Source organism: Hetaerina americana, unplaced genomic scaffold (genome assembly GCF_022747635.1).
Source record: "Hetaerina americana unplaced genomic scaffold, ioHetAmer1.1.p SCAF_1, whole genome shotgun sequence".
Taxonomy (NCBI): domain Eukaryota; kingdom Metazoa; phylum Arthropoda; class Insecta; order Odonata; family Calopterygidae; genus Hetaerina; species Hetaerina americana.
The window spans coordinates 85,249,761-85,271,154 of NW_027286069.1; the positions used below are offsets into that span (position 1 = coordinate 85,249,761).

The following is a 21,394-nucleotide window of genomic DNA, read 5'->3' on the forward strand; positions in this document are numbered from 1 at the left end:
CTTTCTTTGAAATTTAGCTGGCGTTTATCTTTCGACGGAATTAGTCCAAATGCTTTTTAGATACAGAGAACAATGATTCGGAGTGAATCCGACGAACAAGTTTCTTGCCTTTAATTTTTTTCCGTGTAAAATATTGGGAATAACAATTCTGATCATTCGCTCTTTTTTACAATGGGAAGGATAACAATTTGATAGCTTAATTTGAAGTCACACATTCGTGAGCATCATACTATCCACCAATTGTGTTTGAATAGTCATCTTGACTTGGATCATCCTCGTAGTTATTGAAAATTAATAGTTATTTACAGTGTTTATATATTTTTTTATCATGAAAACATCTTGTTCTTCAGCTCTCTGGGATTTCACCTTAAAGTATCACTTTACTAATTGCGGTTTGATCTTTCTTGCTTTTGATGAATTAGAGTTGTCCGTGTAAGCCCCAACTGTCCTGCAATATGTTTGCCCCTTGGGTTATTACTTCGAGGGGACTAAGATTGTATAATTATGATCTAACTTTTGTCATAATTCTTTATCCGGTTTTAATGAGAGTCAGTCGTTCTTTATAAACAATTGACGTCACAGTGATTACCTCTATTCTTCTAACATTTTTTTTAGTTTACTGTGTACACCGTCTCTGTCATTTAGTTTTCGTTTATGGATACGAAGTTTTCATTGACTAAAATTGAAAACCAGTAGCCCAACCGGTGCTGTCGAACCTTCATGGAGAGCTGAATTAAGTATACCGCATATTCAAATGCAGAGCCTTTTGAAAAACTGTGGGCTGTTGAAGATTGTGCTGGTAAGAAGACGGTTAGGCAAACTAGGAAGGAGGACAAAATGATGGGCTTGTTTGACGGAATGAAGGGAGCGAGTAAGTGTGTGGTATTCTAGTAGGAATAATTTTAGTGTCAGATGTCAGGTTGTGTTATGTTTGGCCAAGCTAAGAAATTAAGGGTTATAGGTTTGCGCATACCTAGAACCTACCTGCAGCGGTGGACTACCAAATAATAATAACGATGTTCAAATTCAGGCTTCGAAATAGATATCGCCTTTGTTCTCCATTTTCATCTAATAAACAGATGCCAAAATAGAAGTTCAACAAGGCCTAACATTTCGGCATCCTAACCTCAAAATAGATAGTTATTTTTATATCTACACAATCGGGATTCTTTCCTCCTTGAAGTGACATTGAATTTTATGCCTTCCAAAAATGTTACTTCGGAGCACGATCCCGTAAATTTCATTTCTTGTGAATACGGGATATGGATTGAAATTATTTTTACTTATACTTGTATAATTTCATTTGAAACTCTCGCCTGTTTTTTACGAATAGTGCACGCCCTGATGTATCTTTACCCTGAAACTTTATCCCATAGAATGGGTAGAGTTAAATATCAAGGGCCGATTGAATCCGTCCAGTGATTCCGACTTGGTCCAAATAGAGGAGTGATGCCAGTTGTTGCTAGACGTTTTAAAAAATTAAAAAAATCGGTTTATTATTACTTCATGAATATTTATTTAGATATTTACAATTAGGCATTCATAGACGAACAATGACGTATCTCCCATGGCGTGGCGGCGCGAGAACATGAAGATGCGTGCGACGGACTTGGCGATTTAGTGGTGAATAGCGGTGCTGTAGACCACGGGGTGGCTTGCAGCGTAAGCAATGGGGTGATGGGCAGCGATCGCCACTGGATGGTGGGCGGTGGCGTAGGCGATGGGGTGCGCGACGGCCACGGGATGGTGCGCGACGGCCACGGGGTGGTGCGCTACCGCCACTGGGTGGTGTGCGGCGTAGGCGACGGGGTGGGCGACGGCGACGGGGTGGTGCGAGACCGCCACGGGATGAGCGACGGCGACGGGATGCGCGACGGCTACAGGATGCGCGACAGCGACAGGGGCGGCGACGGCTACAGGGGCGGCCACCTTAGCGACCACCGCCTTGGCGACTCCCTCCTTGCGGACGACGGCGTTGAATCCGTTGACTGGGTCAGCGGTGTAGTCGACGATGCGGCGGGTGCCGTCGGGCTCGGCCAGGTTGTAGCTCCCCTGCACTACGTCACCATCGCGGGTCTCCGTCTGTCCCTTGGAATCTCCGGTCAGGGCATCCTGGACGTCGTAGGAGAAGGAGTACTGCGGGTGTGGGTCGAAGTCGGTGTCGACGGCGAGGGCCTTGGCGGCGACTACCGGTGCAATAACGCCAGCGCGGGCGACGGCCAAGAAGGCGGCAAGGATGAGGAGCTATGGGGAGGGGGTGGGACAGGAGAGAGAAAATGCATAGATGTGAATATTCTCGATAACTTGCTCTCGCTGGCGCGTGTCCGTTTCACAACCGTATGAATTGCTCCAGTGGCCCAATATGGCTTGTGCTCTTTCCTAATAATAGTAAAATATATAAATGTTACTCTGAGGAGTTGACTAATCCTTACGATGTGCCAAGTTTCTCTTTGAAATTTTCTCTAGCCTACGCTGGTGGTCCTTTTACTGTTAACTAGGAATAAATTTAATAAATTATATTCTGCAGTGATTACTGGAACTTCTTTTGTGGATTCACAACGTCTAGATAGCCATTATAACTGGTGATGAGACCCATATTTCAGTTTCAGAGGCCATTTAAATGCTCACGATAAGTCATTAGCTGGGTTGGAACTTCTTCGTTGACTATCGATTTCAAAACACGAGTTTAAGTGGTGTGGATGTCATTAATTTTACTCCAAGAATTTTTTTAAGCTTTTCGTTAAAATAAAAATCATGTTTATGGCTCTTTTGAGAAAGTCATGAAAAACTAATGTTTTTCAGGGCAACTCTACCCTATAAAGAATCTTCACGAATTAATTTTTTTTATTACTCCACATTTCCTAGTAGCCATTCGACTGGTAGCTCACATTCAGAGAAATTCTTATAATATTTAACGATATTTGAAAGACGATAGCGATATTGAGCAAGCAATTGGTTATCACACAATGGTGTGATACATTGCTTCACGAAAACTGCGATCATACTACGGCTTTGAGTTGAAAGTATTATGCTAAATATTATGGAATCACAGAATTTAAGATAAGTAATTAATTTTATCTCCCCAGGCACAATAAACTATATTTTTAAGTTACTATGTTTGAATTCTGTTTTAAGTTTCATGCCTCTCCACTCCGTCTGGCCGGAGGGACTGGCTTGAAGGATAATCTAGTTCGGAAAAAGTAGTATTGTTGCGGACAAAAAAATATCCCCAACGTTTCCAAATGTACACTTCACAACATCAGACTGGACATGAAAAATTGGTTTGGAACCTTGGAAATGTGGACGTATTCATTTATCGCAACACTGGTACACAATTATAAGCATTTGAGAGGCAAACATGTAACATTAGGATCCTAGGAACCGTTCAAAGTATTTTTGCAATCCGGAATCTCGTAAAAAGTGCCCAATTTCGCTATGGGAGATAATTTAACTTTGTACACTTTTCTTAGTGTAATCTTGAAAAGCCATGAAGGCTTCGTGAAAGCTTGATCCTATTGTACTTATGTCATAAAGCCAGTTGGATTACCATTAATCTCTCCTGTATATGTATCGAGGAAAAAATGGTATTAAAACTAGATATCGTCTTAGCTATCTGTTTATTTATTGATGTACCCTGCAAGCCACCGCTAGGGTGTGTGGCAGGGGGTTAACACAAACCAGACTAATTGTGACCCGAATATTTTTACCCCTACCGCGGTCAGATAATGTTATTCTGATTCCTGAACGTTCGTGGATTAAATGACATCTTAACTCTATCTGTTCTAAACTTAATTTCTCCAACTTTACTGGCATGATCTCGCCTACTGTTGTAATAGGATGGAAGTAATAATACATTTTTAATACCACTGCTTAAGAGACATCCTTCCAATTTATGCAAGAGATGAAAATTGTAATCTAATCTTCGCTCCGTGAGTGATTCCCTAGCCTAGCTCCTCTAATATTTTGGATTCACCGCTAAGTTTTACATAACAACATTTTTTAAATCTAGCTCCTCTATTCACGATTTAACAAGAATTACTTTTTTCTCTTCCTCTCGTTCGCTTTCCCCTACTTATTATCCCAATGGACCTGTCAGTCGCATGAGGGTCTAGGAAGACGGGGATTGCGGGGGTCATAGCCTTTCAATCTCTCAATGTGCGGCATTACTTGTAAGTGAACTAATACGATTCAAAAGCGAAGAAAAATCGCCGTCATAGTATTAAATTCTTTTTTACAATGACAGTATTTCAATAGCCGTTACCTATTTTATACATAAAACTCCAAGTATGATTAAGCTTAAAAATGAACGAAGCCACGCAAAATTTAGTGTTGATGTGAAGTAACGCGATCCTACTATTCGATTTGCACACAGTGTCCTTTCCGTTTGGCACGTTATTCCAAGTATTCCCTTACTAATTTAGAATGTTGTACTTTCTGTGATCCACCTTATTCGCACGTAAGACGAGCGGAAAGCCCGGAAAATCCCATCCAAAACGTTAGAAATGAGCTGGGACTTACCTTGAATGCCATGTCTTAAGGGGAGTGAGTCCGGATTTGCTCTGTTATCCCTTGGTCAGAGATGTCCATTATATATACACTCGAGCATGCCCTCAGACCCCTCTTATCTTCCTCGTCATATGAATGCTCAGAACGTTGTGATGCAAGGTGATATATTAAGATGTCCCATAAAAAAAACTCTGGAGGCCGTTTGACCACCTTTGCTTCATCAAATTCCTAGGGTGGAGTGAGGCACGCTGCGCGACCCTTCCGTTGACATGGAAAAGTGAGGTGACCAAGTTAAATAACATGCGTGGTGGCAATAAAAATTTTAACACCTAAGTTTCGCGCTTTTCTCGGAATAATGTAGGCGTTGTGGAATACGTTGCGTGAGTAACTCGAGAAATTTTATGAAGCTTCGTTACATTAGTGTCGGCATGCCTATTACTGTGATGCCTCTGTAATGGCCCAGCTTCATTCGAAATGGGAATTTGATGAATTTTGAGTTTTCGGTACTCTTGACTATTTTGTCCTACAGCTACGAAAGTTAAGGTTAATGAATTGCGCTGAAAATGAAGTACATTCGGTTAAGCCAGCTGATTATTTAGGTTGTTAATCGGAGTGAATATTAATAAGCTCTTATGTATAATGAGGAATCAATAACAAGATGTGTAGTTTTGGAAATATAGATCCTTCAAAGACCTAGTTTACCTCAGACAACACTGAGATGACGTCGAAGAATAGCTACGCTCGTGCTTTCCTGGCAAAACGTTTTACGAGAATGGTTTTTTGCACAGTATCAAAGTGAGTGTCAATAAACAAGATTCTTTAATTCGCGTAATTTAAATGTGTCGGTACCGGATGTTGTACCTTCTTGTCGGAATTTGTTTTTTGTTCTTGAATGCCTTTCAAATTAAGTTTTTTTCAAATTTTAGTAAGAAAATGATTACATGAGAGACGTAAAAGTTTCGTTTTCACAAAATGTTAACTTTGATTTTAATATGGTATGTAATTAAATGATAAGATTATATGCAATTTTAAATTATAATATTTTATGTAATTTTAATATCTTTGCTAATTTAACTCGTTTTTTCTGACTTTCATCCCATTGATAAATTTAGTCTGCATGCGTAGATACGTGATATTTTCTCCATTGAATGAAGTCTATCACCGTCGGTGTGAACTGTAGTCGTATATTAATACAAGTGACTAAATGGATCAGGAGCAGATTCTAGCGGCAATACCTAGGATAATTTGGAATTGAAACTTAAATGCAATTTAATGGAATAATAACTTAAATACAATCACTCAAATTATGTCTTTTACATTTGACTTTTTCAGACGTCACTTTTAATACTTCATTTTATAAATAAAATATTAATATGTTTGGTTTTAGTATTTTTAGTACCCTCCAAGCCACCGCTAGGGTGTGTAAATAAACTTTATGTAGTTCGAAAAGGTACTTTTAATATCGGACCCAGGATTCGGCTTGCACGATTCTCATTTTCATAATGTCTCGAGGCTTGAGGTACTTTATATGAATGTAGGATCCTTGAACCAGCTGTCCATTTGCGCTATGATGATTGTTTCGGAGATATGTTCCTTGCTTAGATCTCCCTGTGGAAATTAAATTTTAGCTTTTATTCGTGAACCATTTGAATCCCTTGTGAATTATTTTCGTGGTTAGTCCTTAACCCTTGTCACAGTTACAGATCTCTATAATCCTTAACAAAAACGACTATTAACTGTTTACTTTTGTTACTCCCTTGAAATATTCTTCGCCAAACGTACGTTATTCAGCCTGTAACATTTCCGTTAGCTCGACAGGTCACTCGGTAGGCCTTTAACAGTACAATAGTGAAGTTCATCGGCATCATTAGGCTAGTTTCCATGACGAAAGTTTAAAGAAGAGGAAGATAGAGCCTTCTTGAGACTTTCTTATCTAGCCGCCAGGGTTCTTAAATATGATGCGCAATGAATAATTTCTGTCATAATCCACCAAACACGCCAACTATTGCTACAAAACATTTGAACATTCAGAAAAAAGTTTCCTCTTTTTCTTCATGTTTTTAGGCATAAAGTTATTATCATTAGTATTTTCTTTGATACCAGGGCTTAATAGTATGGCTTAAAATATGTACTATATATTTTAAAAACAACTCTTGGAGAATATATTATGAGGTTTACCTCATATTATATTATGACCTTTATTCCTATTATATTATTGACCTATATTCATATTATATTATTGACCTATTATGACCTTTATTCAATGTGCCGAAAAATGATTTGAGATAGTCAATGAGATGAATAATTGAGATTATCTTACGGTGTGCATTAATCTCACTATAGTCTTCTCTGTATACCGCACTTATACTCGTTGAAATAAAGATATGCTTAAGAAGATAAGTTCAGAGGTGCTATAAAAATATATTATATATGTATCTATATACATACATATGGGTCGCGGTAGTCCAGTGGGTAGAGCGCTGGGCTTCTGACCAGAGTGTCCCGGGTTCGATTCCCGGGCAAGGCACTCTGGGCACCTGCAGCTCCACCCAAGCTAAAGTGATTTTTCGGGTACCAGGTCTTCCTGGGGAACCATAACCGGTACAGGGACTGGCACGAACTGGCCCCCCTACCCTGATGTGTGAATTTTCACACGCCGTATAGGGCTTAGTACTGGGTGATCTCTACCATCACCTACTAAACCGACCTTCGGGTTGATTACTGTGTTTATGGTTTATACATACATATGTATGTATATATATATATATATATATATATATATATATATACATACGTATGTAAGTATGTGTATATATATAAATATATATATGTATATATATATATATATGCAAATATATATGTATATATACACGCATGCTGGAATCAAAATATACTGCACATCCAAATTCGGGGTAATCTAAAACGCAATGCTAATCTTTTACTAGAGAAGGAAACTTGCAAACCATGGGGAACGTTATCAGTTAATATTTTTACTTCGACGAAAATAAAAGTTATTTTGACTCGGTCATGGCGATAAAACATTTTTCAATGCGATTTTATTAGTTGATACTTACGTAGAGGAAATTTTCGCGTGTAATGTCGCCCTTTCAAGGCTCTCTTTAGAACCTGTTTATCGTCACACGTCTCATCAAATATCTATTCGACCGCCGTGATGCAACGCTGTTTGGCCATCCTGACCTGGTCCGATTACTTTTACACGGCCGTTCTTGGACGCGCCGATGAGACCATCGTGAGGCCATTAAAGGAAGATTGAAGAAGTGTTTTCGGCTCGTCCGGGCTGGCATTTCCATTGAGTGGTCTAGCGAGGTCACCTTGTAATTAATCGGTTGAGCTCTCTCGCTGAATGTAGCAGAAGAACCACCGAGGAAAATGCGTAATTCATCTTTTGGCAGAAACCAACAACAATACCAGTTTCTAGTCATCGGTCAATATTAGCCAATTTACTGAACAAAAAATATACTGTGGCGTGGCTTAATTATCTTCCAGATGATTCTTTTACTCGATACCTCGCACTCTTAACCGGCAATACTATATACTACAGCCTACTTATTTCTTAAACATAGCATATATCTATGCATATATATATATATATATATATACGTAAGTATAAAATTATTTCTGGTTGGAGGAAGAATATTTGTATCTACGACGTAATTGAGGGGTGTAAGTGAACAATACTTTAATATAAAATTATTATATTTTATTTATTAATAAATGGAGATATGTAGTTGATGAAAACTGTTTTATATTATTTAAGGCAAATCTGATAAGAAAAGAGGAAAAAATTAAAGAATACCTGAATGACTTAACATAGAGATGCACTACCCTAAAATTTTTACTAAAATTGTGTGCTGTCTATCTCATTTTTATGGAAAACGATTCATGGAAGATGTTTACAAGCCGTCTGTGCTAAGTAAAATTATTTATTATTTCCGACTTTGACTCTATCGTATTTTTAATTCAAATATTTTATTTATTTATGTGCCCTGCAAGCCACCGCGAGGGTGTGGCGGAGGGTGAATACGCACCAGAAGGGGGTGAATACACACCGGACATTTTTCGACCTCAAAAATTTCGTATTTCTGTTTCATAAAATAATAAAATTAATTTTTTATGGGGACAGAACATGGTTTATTTATTTTTAAATATGAATTAAGTTTTAAGCTGCCTCTTAGACTAAATATGGTGGCAAATTGAGCTGATGAAAAGCAGTTGTGACAAATAAATCATATGAAGCTTAAACTCAGAGTAAGAATGTGGAAATTCAGTTCAGTTTCATTCGCATAAACATGAAATATAGAAAAAATATGTATTATCGACCGCTTATCAGGACTCTCAAGTCCTTAATATCAAGTTGCGTTGGTAAGTTTGATGGTCAAAGATGGGCTACCATGGTATTTCATGTGGTTCAAAATGTCATGCGAACGTCATGTCATGCCTCCCCATAATCGACTTTCTAAAATCTCGTCACGTCATAGCAGTAAAATGAAGGGAATCACATGCTCTTAGGTTGAAAAGGATTTTATTGACATATTTACAATAAATAATTTCCAAAAGACACTTCGTCGGAGCTGTGGTTCATTTTTTTCTGGGCGTTCAACCAATGATTTTGGTGTGGAAGGGTGAGGCGTAGGCGATGGGCTGGTGGTAGGCGATGGGCTGGTGGTAGGCGACGGGGTGCGCGACGGCGACCGGGGCGGCCACCTTGGCGACCACGGTCTTGGCGGCGGCTTCGTTGCGGACGACGGCGTTGAATCCGTTGAGTGGGTCGGCGGTGTAGTCGACCACTCGGCGGGTGCCGTCGGCCTCCACGAAGTTGTAGCTTCCCTTGACGACGTCTCCGTCGCGGGTCTCGGACGCTCCCTTGGAGTCTCCGGTCAGGGCGTCCTGGACGTCATAGGAGTAGCTGTATTGAGGGTTGGGGTCGTAGTCGGTGTCGATGACTGTGCCGATGGCACCAGCGCTGGCGACGGCCACCAAAGCGGCGAGGATGAAGAGCTGCGAAAAAATACATGTGGCTCAATTAATAAATATTTATGGCACAGCCGATCTCGCGTTCAATGAGTTTTTTGAGTTTGTAACTGTATGTGAAGAAGTTTAGATGTGCATTGTAATGAAAATTTAGGGGATGACTCCGTTAACAGTAACTACTGCGACATCTCCCGCAGTTTCTTGAAATTTGAGGTGTAGGTTTAATTTGTCACGAAATACTTATTGATTATATTATTGTTCTTGCCTTAAATATTGTCCCCACAAATGGCTATGTAAAATTAAATCATGTATGAGTACAAAGGTATGGTCAGAATGTATTCCGATATGAATTTAAGTGTTTATTTGTTGTCGTTTATTCATTTCATTTAAATTCAATGAATACATCCTATCTTTTAATCCTGCTTTGCTAACACAGAAATGGCGATTTTCTTTCTTGTGATTATCGATTAATTTTATTTTCAAGGGAAATATTTCACTCAAATGTTGATGAGCAATCGTGATTGATGCATTTTTAGACATTGTTATGTAATCATGTGTTTAAATATCTTTCTTTTAAACTTGTGGGGAAATCAAGCGTTTGAATTATTTCTATTTTTTCATTTGAAAAACATTAATATTCCTGTTCTGCTTACAAAGTTTTTGATTTCGTTACATTACTTATTCCGTTTCTTTCTATTTCAGGTAAGGCGATTCTACCCTACTCGTGTAGAAGTGACGTTACGAGTAAGTGAAAACTGTTCGTTATCGGTTCTATCCGAACAATTTTAACTTTTTTTTATTCAATATACTGTTTATTTTTACAGTTCAACTATGTAACTTTTGTAATATTTTTCTGTTCTTATAGGAAAATTAGAGTACAATTATCTCAGTGAAAGTAATTGGATATCGCACTTACCTGGTTAAAATGGGTATTTTGAAGGACGGAAAATATACTTTAGGAGAGAATTTCGCTACCGGTTCCTATCGTAATACCATATTACACCATATTCTTATCATAATACCATTACACGATATTAATAGTCCATTGTATACCTGTAAGTCCATAAATATGTCATTTACGAAATTCTAAGCTATTTAATTGAAATATTTCGTTACGTTATTCAATCAGGACTAATTTCAAATTTCTTTGGCATCGTAATTTTCTCTGTTTCAGTATCCTCTCGTATAGGACAAAAAATATCCCGTTTTCTGTTTTGTTTTAGTCACTGATAAGTGAACTGATGTGCACGGCGACATTCATTTAGTTGCATTACACCCTTCAAGTCACCGTTAGGGTGAATTGTAGGGAGTGAATGCACACCACACGTTAGTTCTACATTTCGTTCTTGAGCAGTTACACTAATTTTGACGCTGGGTTCTAACTTCATTAACGGAGTACGATATTGATAGAAATGAGCTCTTACGGCTAGTAATATATAATAAATGTGAAACTCCAATAGCCGTAAACAGTTTACCTTTCTAAACAAAGTAAAAATGAAATTAATTGGCTAGCGCCACAAGTCAAGAAGGGGTAAAAGGTAAAAAAGGATAATGAGGTAGGTAAAAGGGGTAAAAGGTAAAAAAGGAGAGGATAAGAAAGGTGAATACGAATACGCGTATTTCGGCCACAAAGTAGCCCTCTTCAGCGTACTGAAGGGTAATCGTCACTACAACATAAGTCGAAGTGAGAAAGGGTAAGGGCAATCCGAAGAACTGGCGCTAGCCAATTAATTTCATTTTTACTTTGTTTAGAAAGGTAAACTGTTTACGGCTATTGGAGTTTCACATTTATTATATACGGAGTACGATGCTTGTAGTTGGACTGCATAAATGCCTCGACGGTGTTAAAAATTTATGTATGCAAAGCCTTAACTCCGCAATCTCTTTTCCTCAGGTGTTTTTTTTCTGAATACAGTATTTTAAAACTATCTTTAATACGAATTTTATTCTAATCTTTCAAATACTTGAATTATCGAGGAAAAATTCGGGTTATTTTTAGGATTAAAATACGGTGTTCTTACCTTAAGAGACATGGTTGAGACCGATTGAGTTTCAAGGGATAACTGTGATACTACCTTTTGGTGCCTCTGCTCTTATATACCAACCGAATTCTTCCACCTCCTTCGTCGGCTCGTTGTCAACAACTTTTTTTTCCTCGACATTATTTATTATTCCGATGCCATAAGAAGAGAATCCGGCCCAACCTGAAAACTGGACTTTTTCCCAACTAATTGTGATTCGGGTGGGGTTTATTCCCATCTCGATTAGCCAACACCTTGTCGCCTTTTGACCTTGCTACCAATTTGACTCTGCTATCCGACGAAACAGAATAATGTAACTCGTATGGTAGCTAAAAAAAACGACCTAAATTTTTAGAAGATGTCTTCTGTGAAACTATTATGGCCTACTTCAGGGACACCAATGTTATTAATTTGTGAAATGGAAGGAAATTGATGAACTTTGTGTACCGTCGTTTTCTCTGTAATTAGTCAACATTTTTAAAATAATTTACACAAAACCATAAATATCCTAAATAATAACATTGCGTTATTTAATGCTGTGAAACAAAACTGCTAAATATTGTTAATAATCATCACCGTCCTTATCGTTTAATAATGTACATATGTATTTTTTTAACGTTTCAGTGGACGTATTAATGTTTTATCTACATTTTTCTGCCTTTTTATTTTGCGCTGGATTCCCAGAGACTTCAAAGCCTCCAATAATATTTCCAAGTCGTTTTTTTACTATGCGCACACTCTCCGCCTCACCCTCATAGTGAGACCCTTTGTTTTTTATTTATTTTAATATATTTCCTGGAGAATTATATGTTACGCTCACGTTGAATCATGCTACGAAGTCATCGCCACCTTTCAATTGAATTTCAGTGACGTATGTCCATTTAATAGGCCAGATTTCGCAACGTATAGAGTTCCGGGTGAAGTATAGACTTTTTTTCTTTCTCCGAAATACGTTGACAATTTTTAGGAACCTTACAATATTTTTCCGTTATGTTTAAGCAGTTTGTCATGATATGGGTTCAATCTGTGTAGGATTTGCTAAATAGTTGTATGAACAGCTCTGCTCGTAGTAGTTGATAATAAGTTCTAGTATCCAGCCACCTTTCTTTTCCCCTTCTACCTCGCCCTTCCTCCCCCACTACCGCCTCACTCAGCCCCGCCATGTTATAAGGATATATATACACCCGGCACCTGGCTTCATTTTCGTCTCTGCTCTGCTGGTGTTCACTTTGTTTTAAGCCTTGCGTCTGTCATTAAGACTTCATTTATATTTTACCTATTGTCTAATATTTTCTGTTTAGGTTTGAAAAAGAAGGGGTTTGAATATGCTGAATAACAAACATTTTAAAAAATGGAATAAATCGTCTCTGAGGGTAAAAGGAGGATAAAGTTTTGGTCAAGGACTATTGTGTTTGATTTTTGGATGATAATAGGTGTGAAGCTATTGGAACTATTATTATTTTATTCGCACGCAAGAACGTTATTTGCTTGGATACTGAACGCATTTTGCTTTATCCAGAGACTAAAACTATTAGGTCATTCAGTATAATTCAAGTGGCGGCTGACTTCTGTTCACAGTGCCATTGTAGATCGCCTGTGAATTTAAGCCATGATTCGTGATAAGGTCGTTGGCTTGTCTTGTCTTGTTAAGCAAAGTAACCCTTGCATGCGTCCTTTCTAGGGTCTTTGAAAGTTAAAGTTTACTTCCATGTATTGTGCAGTGCAATTTAACATTGGTGACCATGGTCATCCACGAAAGAACTTGGCCCTCCAGCACTTCAGAACCCGAGTCATCCCCGAGACGTAAAAGATTAGGCTTATATCTAAATTTAAGCTAACATCCTCATTATCTAGTAGCCAAATGGTGATATCCCTGTTTCATAGGTTTTAAATATGACAAAGTCGTCATTCCTTAGGCATGATGTCATGGAGCAGCGTCTTTATGACAACATTATGAAACAAATATAATATGTGACTTCAGATTACATTTTCACGATCGTAGCTTATAAGGAAGAAAATAAAGTGGCGTGAGGAAAAAGGAAATTAATGTTTCAAGTTAATTTATTGTTATGGCGTTTGTCCCTGGCCATAATTTTATCCCAGTATTAAAATTCTTCGCTTTGCCGAAACTAATGGCTAATTTAAATTTCTTGTTGTCGACCAAAATGTTTAAACTTGAGTTTATTTCATCATTTCTACTTTTACTTAATGTGGCTGATCCTTGAGGTGTTTACATACTCCTATTATTGGTTATGCTACCAATACAATATATTAGATTCCTGTTTGTACAAGGAATTTAAATGCTTTCAAATGCAGGATAGAAACATTACTGCTTGCTCAAGTTTCTCTGATTTTGCCTTAGTAATGGCGTATTCCTAGATTATATTTCCGTAGAATAAATTGGCGTAATCAAACCTTAATATCAACAGCTTGCGAGAATATTTCATCTCCTAAAATATTTCAATTACGCAAGATTAAATTGGGAGCCTTCCATAAATTCTTGGATGCCGTTTGACTGGTCTTTTAATTCTCCCCCACGGTTCCAATGTGGGCGGTGGTATTTTCATTCCAAGTGACCATTGCCATTTACCGGCCCCTTTGCTGTGTCGTCGTTGCGTTGGTCTCCGTGTTTTCCGAGTGCATATGTTAATTGCTTCTTTACTGAAAAAAAGGTCACTTCATATATACAAAATTTCACATTTCCATGGGAATAGAACGAAAATATTTTGTTTCAATGCTTAAGAAAACGGTGTTCTCTTACGGTCTTTTCTTATATCAATGTTCACTCCTAGTGATTCAGTAAAATTACTACCCATTTGATATGCTCATAAAAAGTACCAATGGCATAAGATTACTTATATTTCTTCTAGATCGCTGTTGTAATTTCAAAATAGGGAAACTAATGGGACATTATTAAAGGTAAGCTATTTTATCAAATTTAGCTAGTTTATATTGGAGATAGCTTTGTAATGCCATTTGTTCGCTCGATATGCTAGCGTTACCTATAGTAACTAATAGTAAAATACTAACTACGCTAAGAAAGTATGGAATAAATGGATATATCCTGGGCTGGGCTAAAGACTTTTTAAATGGTCGGGTACCAAGAGTACTCAAAAATGGAGTTAGCTGAAATGCAGTAAACAATTTAATTCAGGTGTTACCCAGGGAAATATTATCGGACCTCTTTTATGCCTACTTTTCCTTAACGACATCGACTCCGTAGTCACTAGTAACATACGTTTATTTGCCGACGATGGAGTGGTATACCGTGAAATCCGTGATCCTGAGGACACAGCACATTTTTCAGATGACCTTAATGCTATACAGCGCTGGGGCGACAATTGGAAATTAGCATTTAACTTAAAAAAGTGCCCATTGAGGAATTTTTGGAAAATGAGCAATTCCCTCCTGAACGCCTACGGCATTGGTAACACTGTTTTGGAATGGGTAAATGTGATGAAAAGGTCTGAAAGAAATGTTATATTCAGCTTGTTAGGCCTTATTTAGAATTTGTTGCTAGTATATGGGATCCTCATGAAGTTGGATTGATTGCCTGCAGCGTAGAGGACCTAGATGGCCGCGGTAGGGGTAAAAATAATCGGGTCAAAAGTAGTCTGGTTTGTGTTCACCCCCTGCCACATACCCTAGCGGTGGCTCGTAGTGTACTGAAAAAAAATATAAAAAATGTATGTATGTGTGTGTTTAGTTATTATTAATATTCAATATTAAATTTGTTTTGCGTATAATGCTGTAAAATGGTGAATTAGCCATTCTGATGGGTATTTTTTTCTGTGAAAATGCCCTGTGGTTTATCCATAGCAATATCCATTCCTATTGTTTAAATAATAATACACTTAGCCGTTTTAATATTTTTGAATGTATTTCGTATATTCTGAGTGACAGCCAGAAAGTTGGAATATGAACCTTTTTTCAATCATTAACATTATCATTATAATCATATATATTTAAGAAGTTCTCTCGGGTTTCCCACCGGGTCAGGTTGCAGTACACCGACGTTTCGAAGGCTGACTCTGCCATCGTCTTCAGGGTGAAGTGATGACGATGGCATCGTCTTCACTCTGAAGACGATGGCAGAGTCAGCCTTCGAAACGTCGGTGTACTGCAACCTGACCCGGTGGGAAACCCGAGAGAACTTCTTGAATACCATACGCCGGGAAAACCTGAGATCCTTCATCATATATATTATTATCATTATCATAATAATAACATTGTTTTTTCTTTATAGTCAACTTTGTTATTGTAGCTTTCTGATGACTTCTGAAAGTATAAACGTCATCGGGGACTAGTCACTTATGGAATGTCTAAATATCTCTTCACTACTTTTTGTACTTCCTGAGGTACCTTCTCTAAAATTTGGACCGCTCTCGGTTTCTTAAAATATACTTTTCCTGAGTCTTCTCCGTTTGCCAAATATATTCCCTTATGCAATAACCTGTATCATAAATTTCCCAGAAATATCTCTTAACGCTGAAATGTCTCCTCCACTCCTTTTTTAGTCGTCTTCGTATTTCCACTAACACATCCCCCTCTTCCACTACTACTGGAAACTTCTAATTTAGACTTCCTATCTCTCCAACTTATTTATTCTTAAAACTTTTTAAACGATAGTTAGTTTTATTTTTCATGCGCATTTCAATAAACCCCAACCCTAAGGTCATTTTGTTTCTTGTTATATAGTGTTCGGAATCATGTAGCTTTTCATTTCATATTATTTTCATTAATAATTTCCATAGTCTGCACGCCTTCACTAAGATCTGCAGTTATTAATTCGCTTATCAATGTGATATATTAATATGCCAACATTTACGATGAATAGTTTTGGCTGACATCGTTCAATAATGTTGGTTAATTTACTAATCTGATTTACTCACCTCCCAGCCAATTTGTATTCCTAACTACTTATTTATTCCTTACTACCCCTGTCCGCTCCATTTCTCTCTTGGTATTTCTTATACTTATAAGTTAAAATGCCGTGCAAAATTGGATGCCTCCATGGTCAACTTCTGTCTGCTGTCGTTTCTGTCAACCAATGGTCTAAATTTACCTTGAATAAAATGCCTGGTGTGTGTTTTATTTATGCAGTGCATTTAAGGTGCTGGTAGATAGGACATATTTTGAATTCCCTAAAATTAAAATGTTGATTCAGCCAAGTATTCTCATGCTCGACCTATTTTGTATTGCTGCTAATATCATAGATGGGAGTGTTGAACGCGTGTTTAGAAAACAAAATCAGTCTTGTATTGTAATTTTCAAAAGCTCCAGATCATTCTATCAGCGTGATCGAAGAGTTGTCCTATGCTCCAAAGAGATGTATTAAATTTACTAACTTATATCAGGGTCCGAACATGATTTTTTCATTCCTCTGTGTTGTAGGTAATTTATCTAGGAAAATTTATTTTCTCTTATTGAAATGAAATTTAAGTTTTTCAATGTAAATAAGTTTCTTTTTCAATTGGTGTAATCTCATTAGGATTTTCTATCCTAGGGAAAAGGATTTTACCTCTACGGCACAGGTGCTTCCATTCATTTTTCACTGTGCAGGATAATTTTTGTAATATCCATTGGGTATCTTGTTAAAGGATAAATCTTCAATGTTAACAAGCTTTTGGGGAATGGAGTTTATAGTTCTATTGGTGATGGATTAATGCAACTCTCAGAAAAAGCGTGATGGGATATTTTATAAAGAAATTAAAACTCGGTTTTTTCTATAAATCATATGGTGGAAGGTGTGCCGTCATCTTAATATCATTAATTAGATTTATCAATTACCCCTAATGATAGGTTTACATGTTTTCCAATTTTTCCATCGCCTTAACGGATTTCATTTGTATAAAACGAATGAATTATTATAGCTGAAATGGATGAAATACGTAAAACAATATGGGAAGGATAGTAAACCTGTGCGTTTGGGTATAGAAAGTCTTGCTTAAGACCAGGGATACTTAACTACGAAAAAGAAAATAGAAGTACTCAAATATTTAACAAAAAGTTGTCGGAAGAATTTACATGCCCTCAATCATATCATGTATGAGGGAGTAATTTAGCAGGAAGATTTTCTTAGATCAATATTGATATCATCCCAGAAAAGAGTGACTCAGTAGATGTGAGGGCCATAGGTCTGTAATTTCATTTTGTGTGTCAAAGATAGTACTAAGGATTATCAGTAAAGAGGATGTAGAAATAGAAAATAAGATGTTTTTGGATTTAGAAAGAGGATTAGTAGCCTTATTGATAATGAGATCTTTGGTGCAGAGGAGCATATAACACAAGCAGGTGGTATTTGTATACTTCTCCTGAAATAGTGTTCGACAGACTAAATTGGGCACAATAATGAGCGTTTCACCGAAACTGAATTAGACTGGATGGACAGATTACTTTATCCGTTACTTGTACTTGCTTCGGACTGCGCAAGTTCTGGTGGCGATTGAGGAGCCGGGATGGGCAGTGTTTTATTTTTTTTTATTTACTTATGAACCCTGCAAGCCACCGCTAGGGTATGTGACAGGGGGTGAATACACACCAGACTAATTTTGACCAAAACATGATCCTACCGCTGCCAGACAATATTATTATGGTACCTTATCGGTCGTGGAAAAAAAGGCATCGTAAATCTATCTGTTCAACACTTAATCTCCCTAATTGCATTGACAAGTGTTAGACTGGGGAAAAAGATATATCAAATATCACCTGTTGTTTTTCAATATACGAGTACTATATATGGGGAGGATATAGAAAGAGGATCATGAAAAGGACTTTTTTGAAAGTAGAAGTCATCAAATCAGTTAGGTGACCAAGCATTATTAATACATTCGGCAAAGCGGTTACAATCATTACTAGGTGCATTGCAGAATCAGTGTGATTGGTATGGGATCAAAATTAATCATAAGAACGAGGGTAACGAGGTTCTCTAGAAATAGGAAAGCTGAGATAAATATCAAATTTTGGGGACCTTAAGTAGACTAGGTAGAACTGATCACCTAATTACAAAGTGTTTTAGAAGGCGGGCATAGGAGGAAGGGTATTAATACAAGAATTTAGTTAGCTAGAGAAGCAATGAGATGGGAGTTCATGGCAGGTAACTTTAGCTTAAGAAATCAAAATGCTTTTTAAAACTTAAATATGGAGCGTACTTTTTATGTCTCGGAAACTAGGTCATTGAGGCAGAAGCCTACATTTCAGCCCTTTGAGAGGTGGGTGTCGAGGAGATTGTAGAAAATATACTGGAGAGAAAGGAGAGCGACCGATTTAATTGAAGTCAAGATGGTAGAGCTGTTGGGAGGAATTCGTAGAAGACAGGATAAGTGGATGCAAGGGATACTGAGAAGCAATTGGATGACGCAGGCGGTAATTTAGTGTGGAATGCTGGGGGATGGAAGTAGGTGTAGTAAAAGAATAAGAATTTTGGTCGTAACTAAGGAAGATAGAACGCAGAGCCAATAAATGAGTTACTATATTATCAAGTATTGGGTAAAAGATTATTATGTCTTTTGTATGACAGGGCTTAGGACTACAGTTTTATCTAGTACGTGGGTCTAACTAAAACCTATCATGACCCTGTCAACTGCTTATGATGATAACTATTTAGAACTCATAGAGTAATCTTACTATCGTTATTTCTTCAGATATTTCGCATATTATTTTGGGATAAAAATAAGTAGTGCCGAAGGCTAGTTAACAAAATATTCGAAAAGAATAACCTATTCAATTCTTTTTGAATTGTTTATTTACAAAATGGTATTTTTTTACATAATTTAGATGTGGTGAATAGAGGTTCCGTAGGTAAATGGATTGTGGGCAGTGTATGCCACTGGGTGATGAGCGACATATGCGAGCGGACGTGGTGCATAGGCCACGCTATGGGCGACCGGGGTGGCCACCTTGGCGACCACCGTCTTGGCGGCGGCTTCGTTGCGGACGACGGCGTTGAATCCGTTGAGTGGGTCGGCGGTGTAGTCGACCACTCGGCGGGTGCCGTCGGCCTCCACGAAGTTGTAGCTTCCCTTGACGACGTCTCCGTCGCGGGTCTCGGACGCTCCCTTGGAGTCTCCGGTCAGGGCGTCCTGGACGTCATAGGAGTAGCTGTATTGAGGGTTGGGGTCGTAGTCGGTGTCGATGACTGTGCCGATGGCACCAGCGCTGGCGACGGCCACCAAAGCGGCGAGGATGAAGAGCTGCGAAAAAAAGTATTTTCACATTGAATAAACACTCTTGGACAAACGTAGTAATCGTTTCACTTCTTAGATGTAACGCTTTAGTGACCGAACGAGATCTAGTCGTATTAGCCAAAGCTTTGTATTCATGGCGAACAACTCTCGTCAATGTATTCCCACAGAGGTCAATAAATAGAAGAGGTGGTTCAGTCTAAGTGTAGAATATCGAGTGAAGAATGGGTTTATTACAAGGGTCAATATCAGTTGTTAATATTTGCCGTTTGAGGAGTTATCTAAGCATTATGCAACGGATAAAAAAATTGTGAAAATAAAAAAAAATGTTAGGCTTTATCTTTAATAATGCTACTGTGCTTCTTTATATGCATTACATGAGGTTTGTCAAGTAACAAGCATAACGTTTGTTTGTACTTGTGACTTCCCTGGCGGTCCCTACGCACTGTGGGATCCCGATAACCCGTTCGCTTGTCTTGTAGTAGAGTACATCAAGTTCCAGGGTCCGAACCACTGGTGTTGACGCCACTGTCATGTCGCTGATTAACCCGGCCAAATGAATGAAGAATAAACAGAATGATCTCTAAAATCTCCGTCAATGCTCAAGCCCGGAGGAGCCTGAGAGAATTTAAGTAGCGGTTTACGTATGAAAAGAACACTTTTGTCCAAACTTCCTAAAACTACTATGCACTAATGTTTTTGGCTATCCTGGTTTTCAGGAGTATTTTGACTTGGTAAAAAATAGCGTGGAGGTAAAATCTGGAAATAGTAGAGTGAAATGCGAAAAATTGACTGTCTATTAGATATTCTTTCTTATTATCCTATTAATTTCTGTGGTGCACACTTAGAGCATATTTCCTTTTAAAAAAATGCGAAATATTGGAAATAATAGTCGATAGTGATATTGTATTGAGAAACATTAGATTTAATGGAGATTAAGGATAACCTTAGTTTCATATTCTCATTGTAAATAAGAGAAATAAGTAGGTATTTGAGTACCTACTGCATGTAATATAGTTGATAAATATATTTTACCTTGGCTGCCATGACTGCTTGACCGATCCCAATAGTGTTCTGTTTCAATCCTTCGTCGCTTTGAACTTTTATACTAAAACCTTTGGGCCCTCCTCTTACTTTACCAGTCTCCACACAGCTTGTCACGCTTTGAGACATAAATTATCAACGAATGGACGATGTCGCTTAACGGGTCTCTCGTATATTCGCCAAAAATTCTTAACTGGGCGATTGGATGCGACCGCACCTCTGTTGACCAATAACTTGTTTTCGACTCTTATTGCAACTCTGTCCTCTTAGTATGCCCTTGACAAAGGGTTTTCTTGGTATGTCAGATAGTTCGTGGGTATGTGTGAAAATCTTTAATCGTTTTTAATATTCGATCTCTTTTTTTAAGTTATGGGAATTGAGAAATCATTGATCAAGATTTTCATATAAATCTACTTACAGGTTACCTGTAGTTCTTTCTTTTTCATTTCTCTAATAGAAAAGTTATTATGGTAACGTATGGTTCAGGTGTCATTAATAATTGATTTTATAATAATTTGAGTGTCTTCAATATAGGAGTAAATTAATATTAGTTCGAAAACATACGTTGTGGAATTAATAATTTTTTCTTCGGTATTTTTCTTTATTTTAATCTTTGAACTAATGAAGAACGTGCAATGAAGAGATTAA

At 37.8% G+C, this 21,394-nt stretch overlaps 3 protein-coding genes across 3 annotated transcripts; all 3 read right to left on the reverse strand.

The window, feature by feature from the left end:
• Positions 1-1,617: 1,617 nt before the first annotated feature.
• On the reverse strand, positions 1,618-4,530 carry LOC139688586 (larval cuticle protein A3A-like). Its single transcript, XM_071586161.1, has 2 exons — positions 4,519-4,530; positions 1,618-2,244 (listed from the first exon to the last, which is right to left on the reverse strand). Exons 1-2 carry the CDS (start codon positions 4,528-4,530, stop codon positions 1,618-1,620), a joined length of 639 nt encoding a protein of 212 aa, XP_071442262.1.
• Positions 4,531-9,123: 4,593 nt separating this feature from the next.
• LOC139688668 (larval cuticle protein A2B-like) lies at positions 9,124-11,531 on the reverse strand. The gene is made up of 2 exons (XM_071586252.1): positions 11,520-11,531; positions 9,124-9,525 (listed from the first exon to the last, which is right to left on the reverse strand). The coding sequence occupies exons 1-2, from the start codon at positions 11,529-11,531 to the stop codon at positions 9,124-9,126; spliced, it is 414 nt and encodes a 137-aa protein (XP_071442353.1).
• Positions 11,532-19,291: 7,760 nt separating this feature from the next.
• LOC139688811 (larval cuticle protein A2B-like) lies at positions 19,292-20,237 on the reverse strand. The gene is made up of 2 exons (XM_071586265.1): positions 20,193-20,237; positions 19,292-19,711 (listed from the first exon to the last, which is right to left on the reverse strand). Exons 1-2 carry the CDS (start codon positions 20,235-20,237, stop codon positions 19,292-19,294), a joined length of 465 nt encoding a protein of 154 aa, XP_071442366.1.
• Between the last annotated feature and the right edge of the window lie 1,157 nt (positions 20,238-21,394).

What these genes read in the sequence shown, in the direction of transcription:
- LOC139688811 (XM_071586265.1), bottom strand. Translation starts at nt 20,237, where the DNA reads ATGACAGTGGCGTCAACACCAGTGGTTCGGACCCTGGAACTTGAT. An exon ending in TTCGGACCCTGGAACTTGAT is followed by an intron (nt 19,712 to 20,192) that starts GTACTCTACTAC and finishes TTTTTTTCGCAG; the next exon opens with CTCTTCATCCTCGCCGCTTT.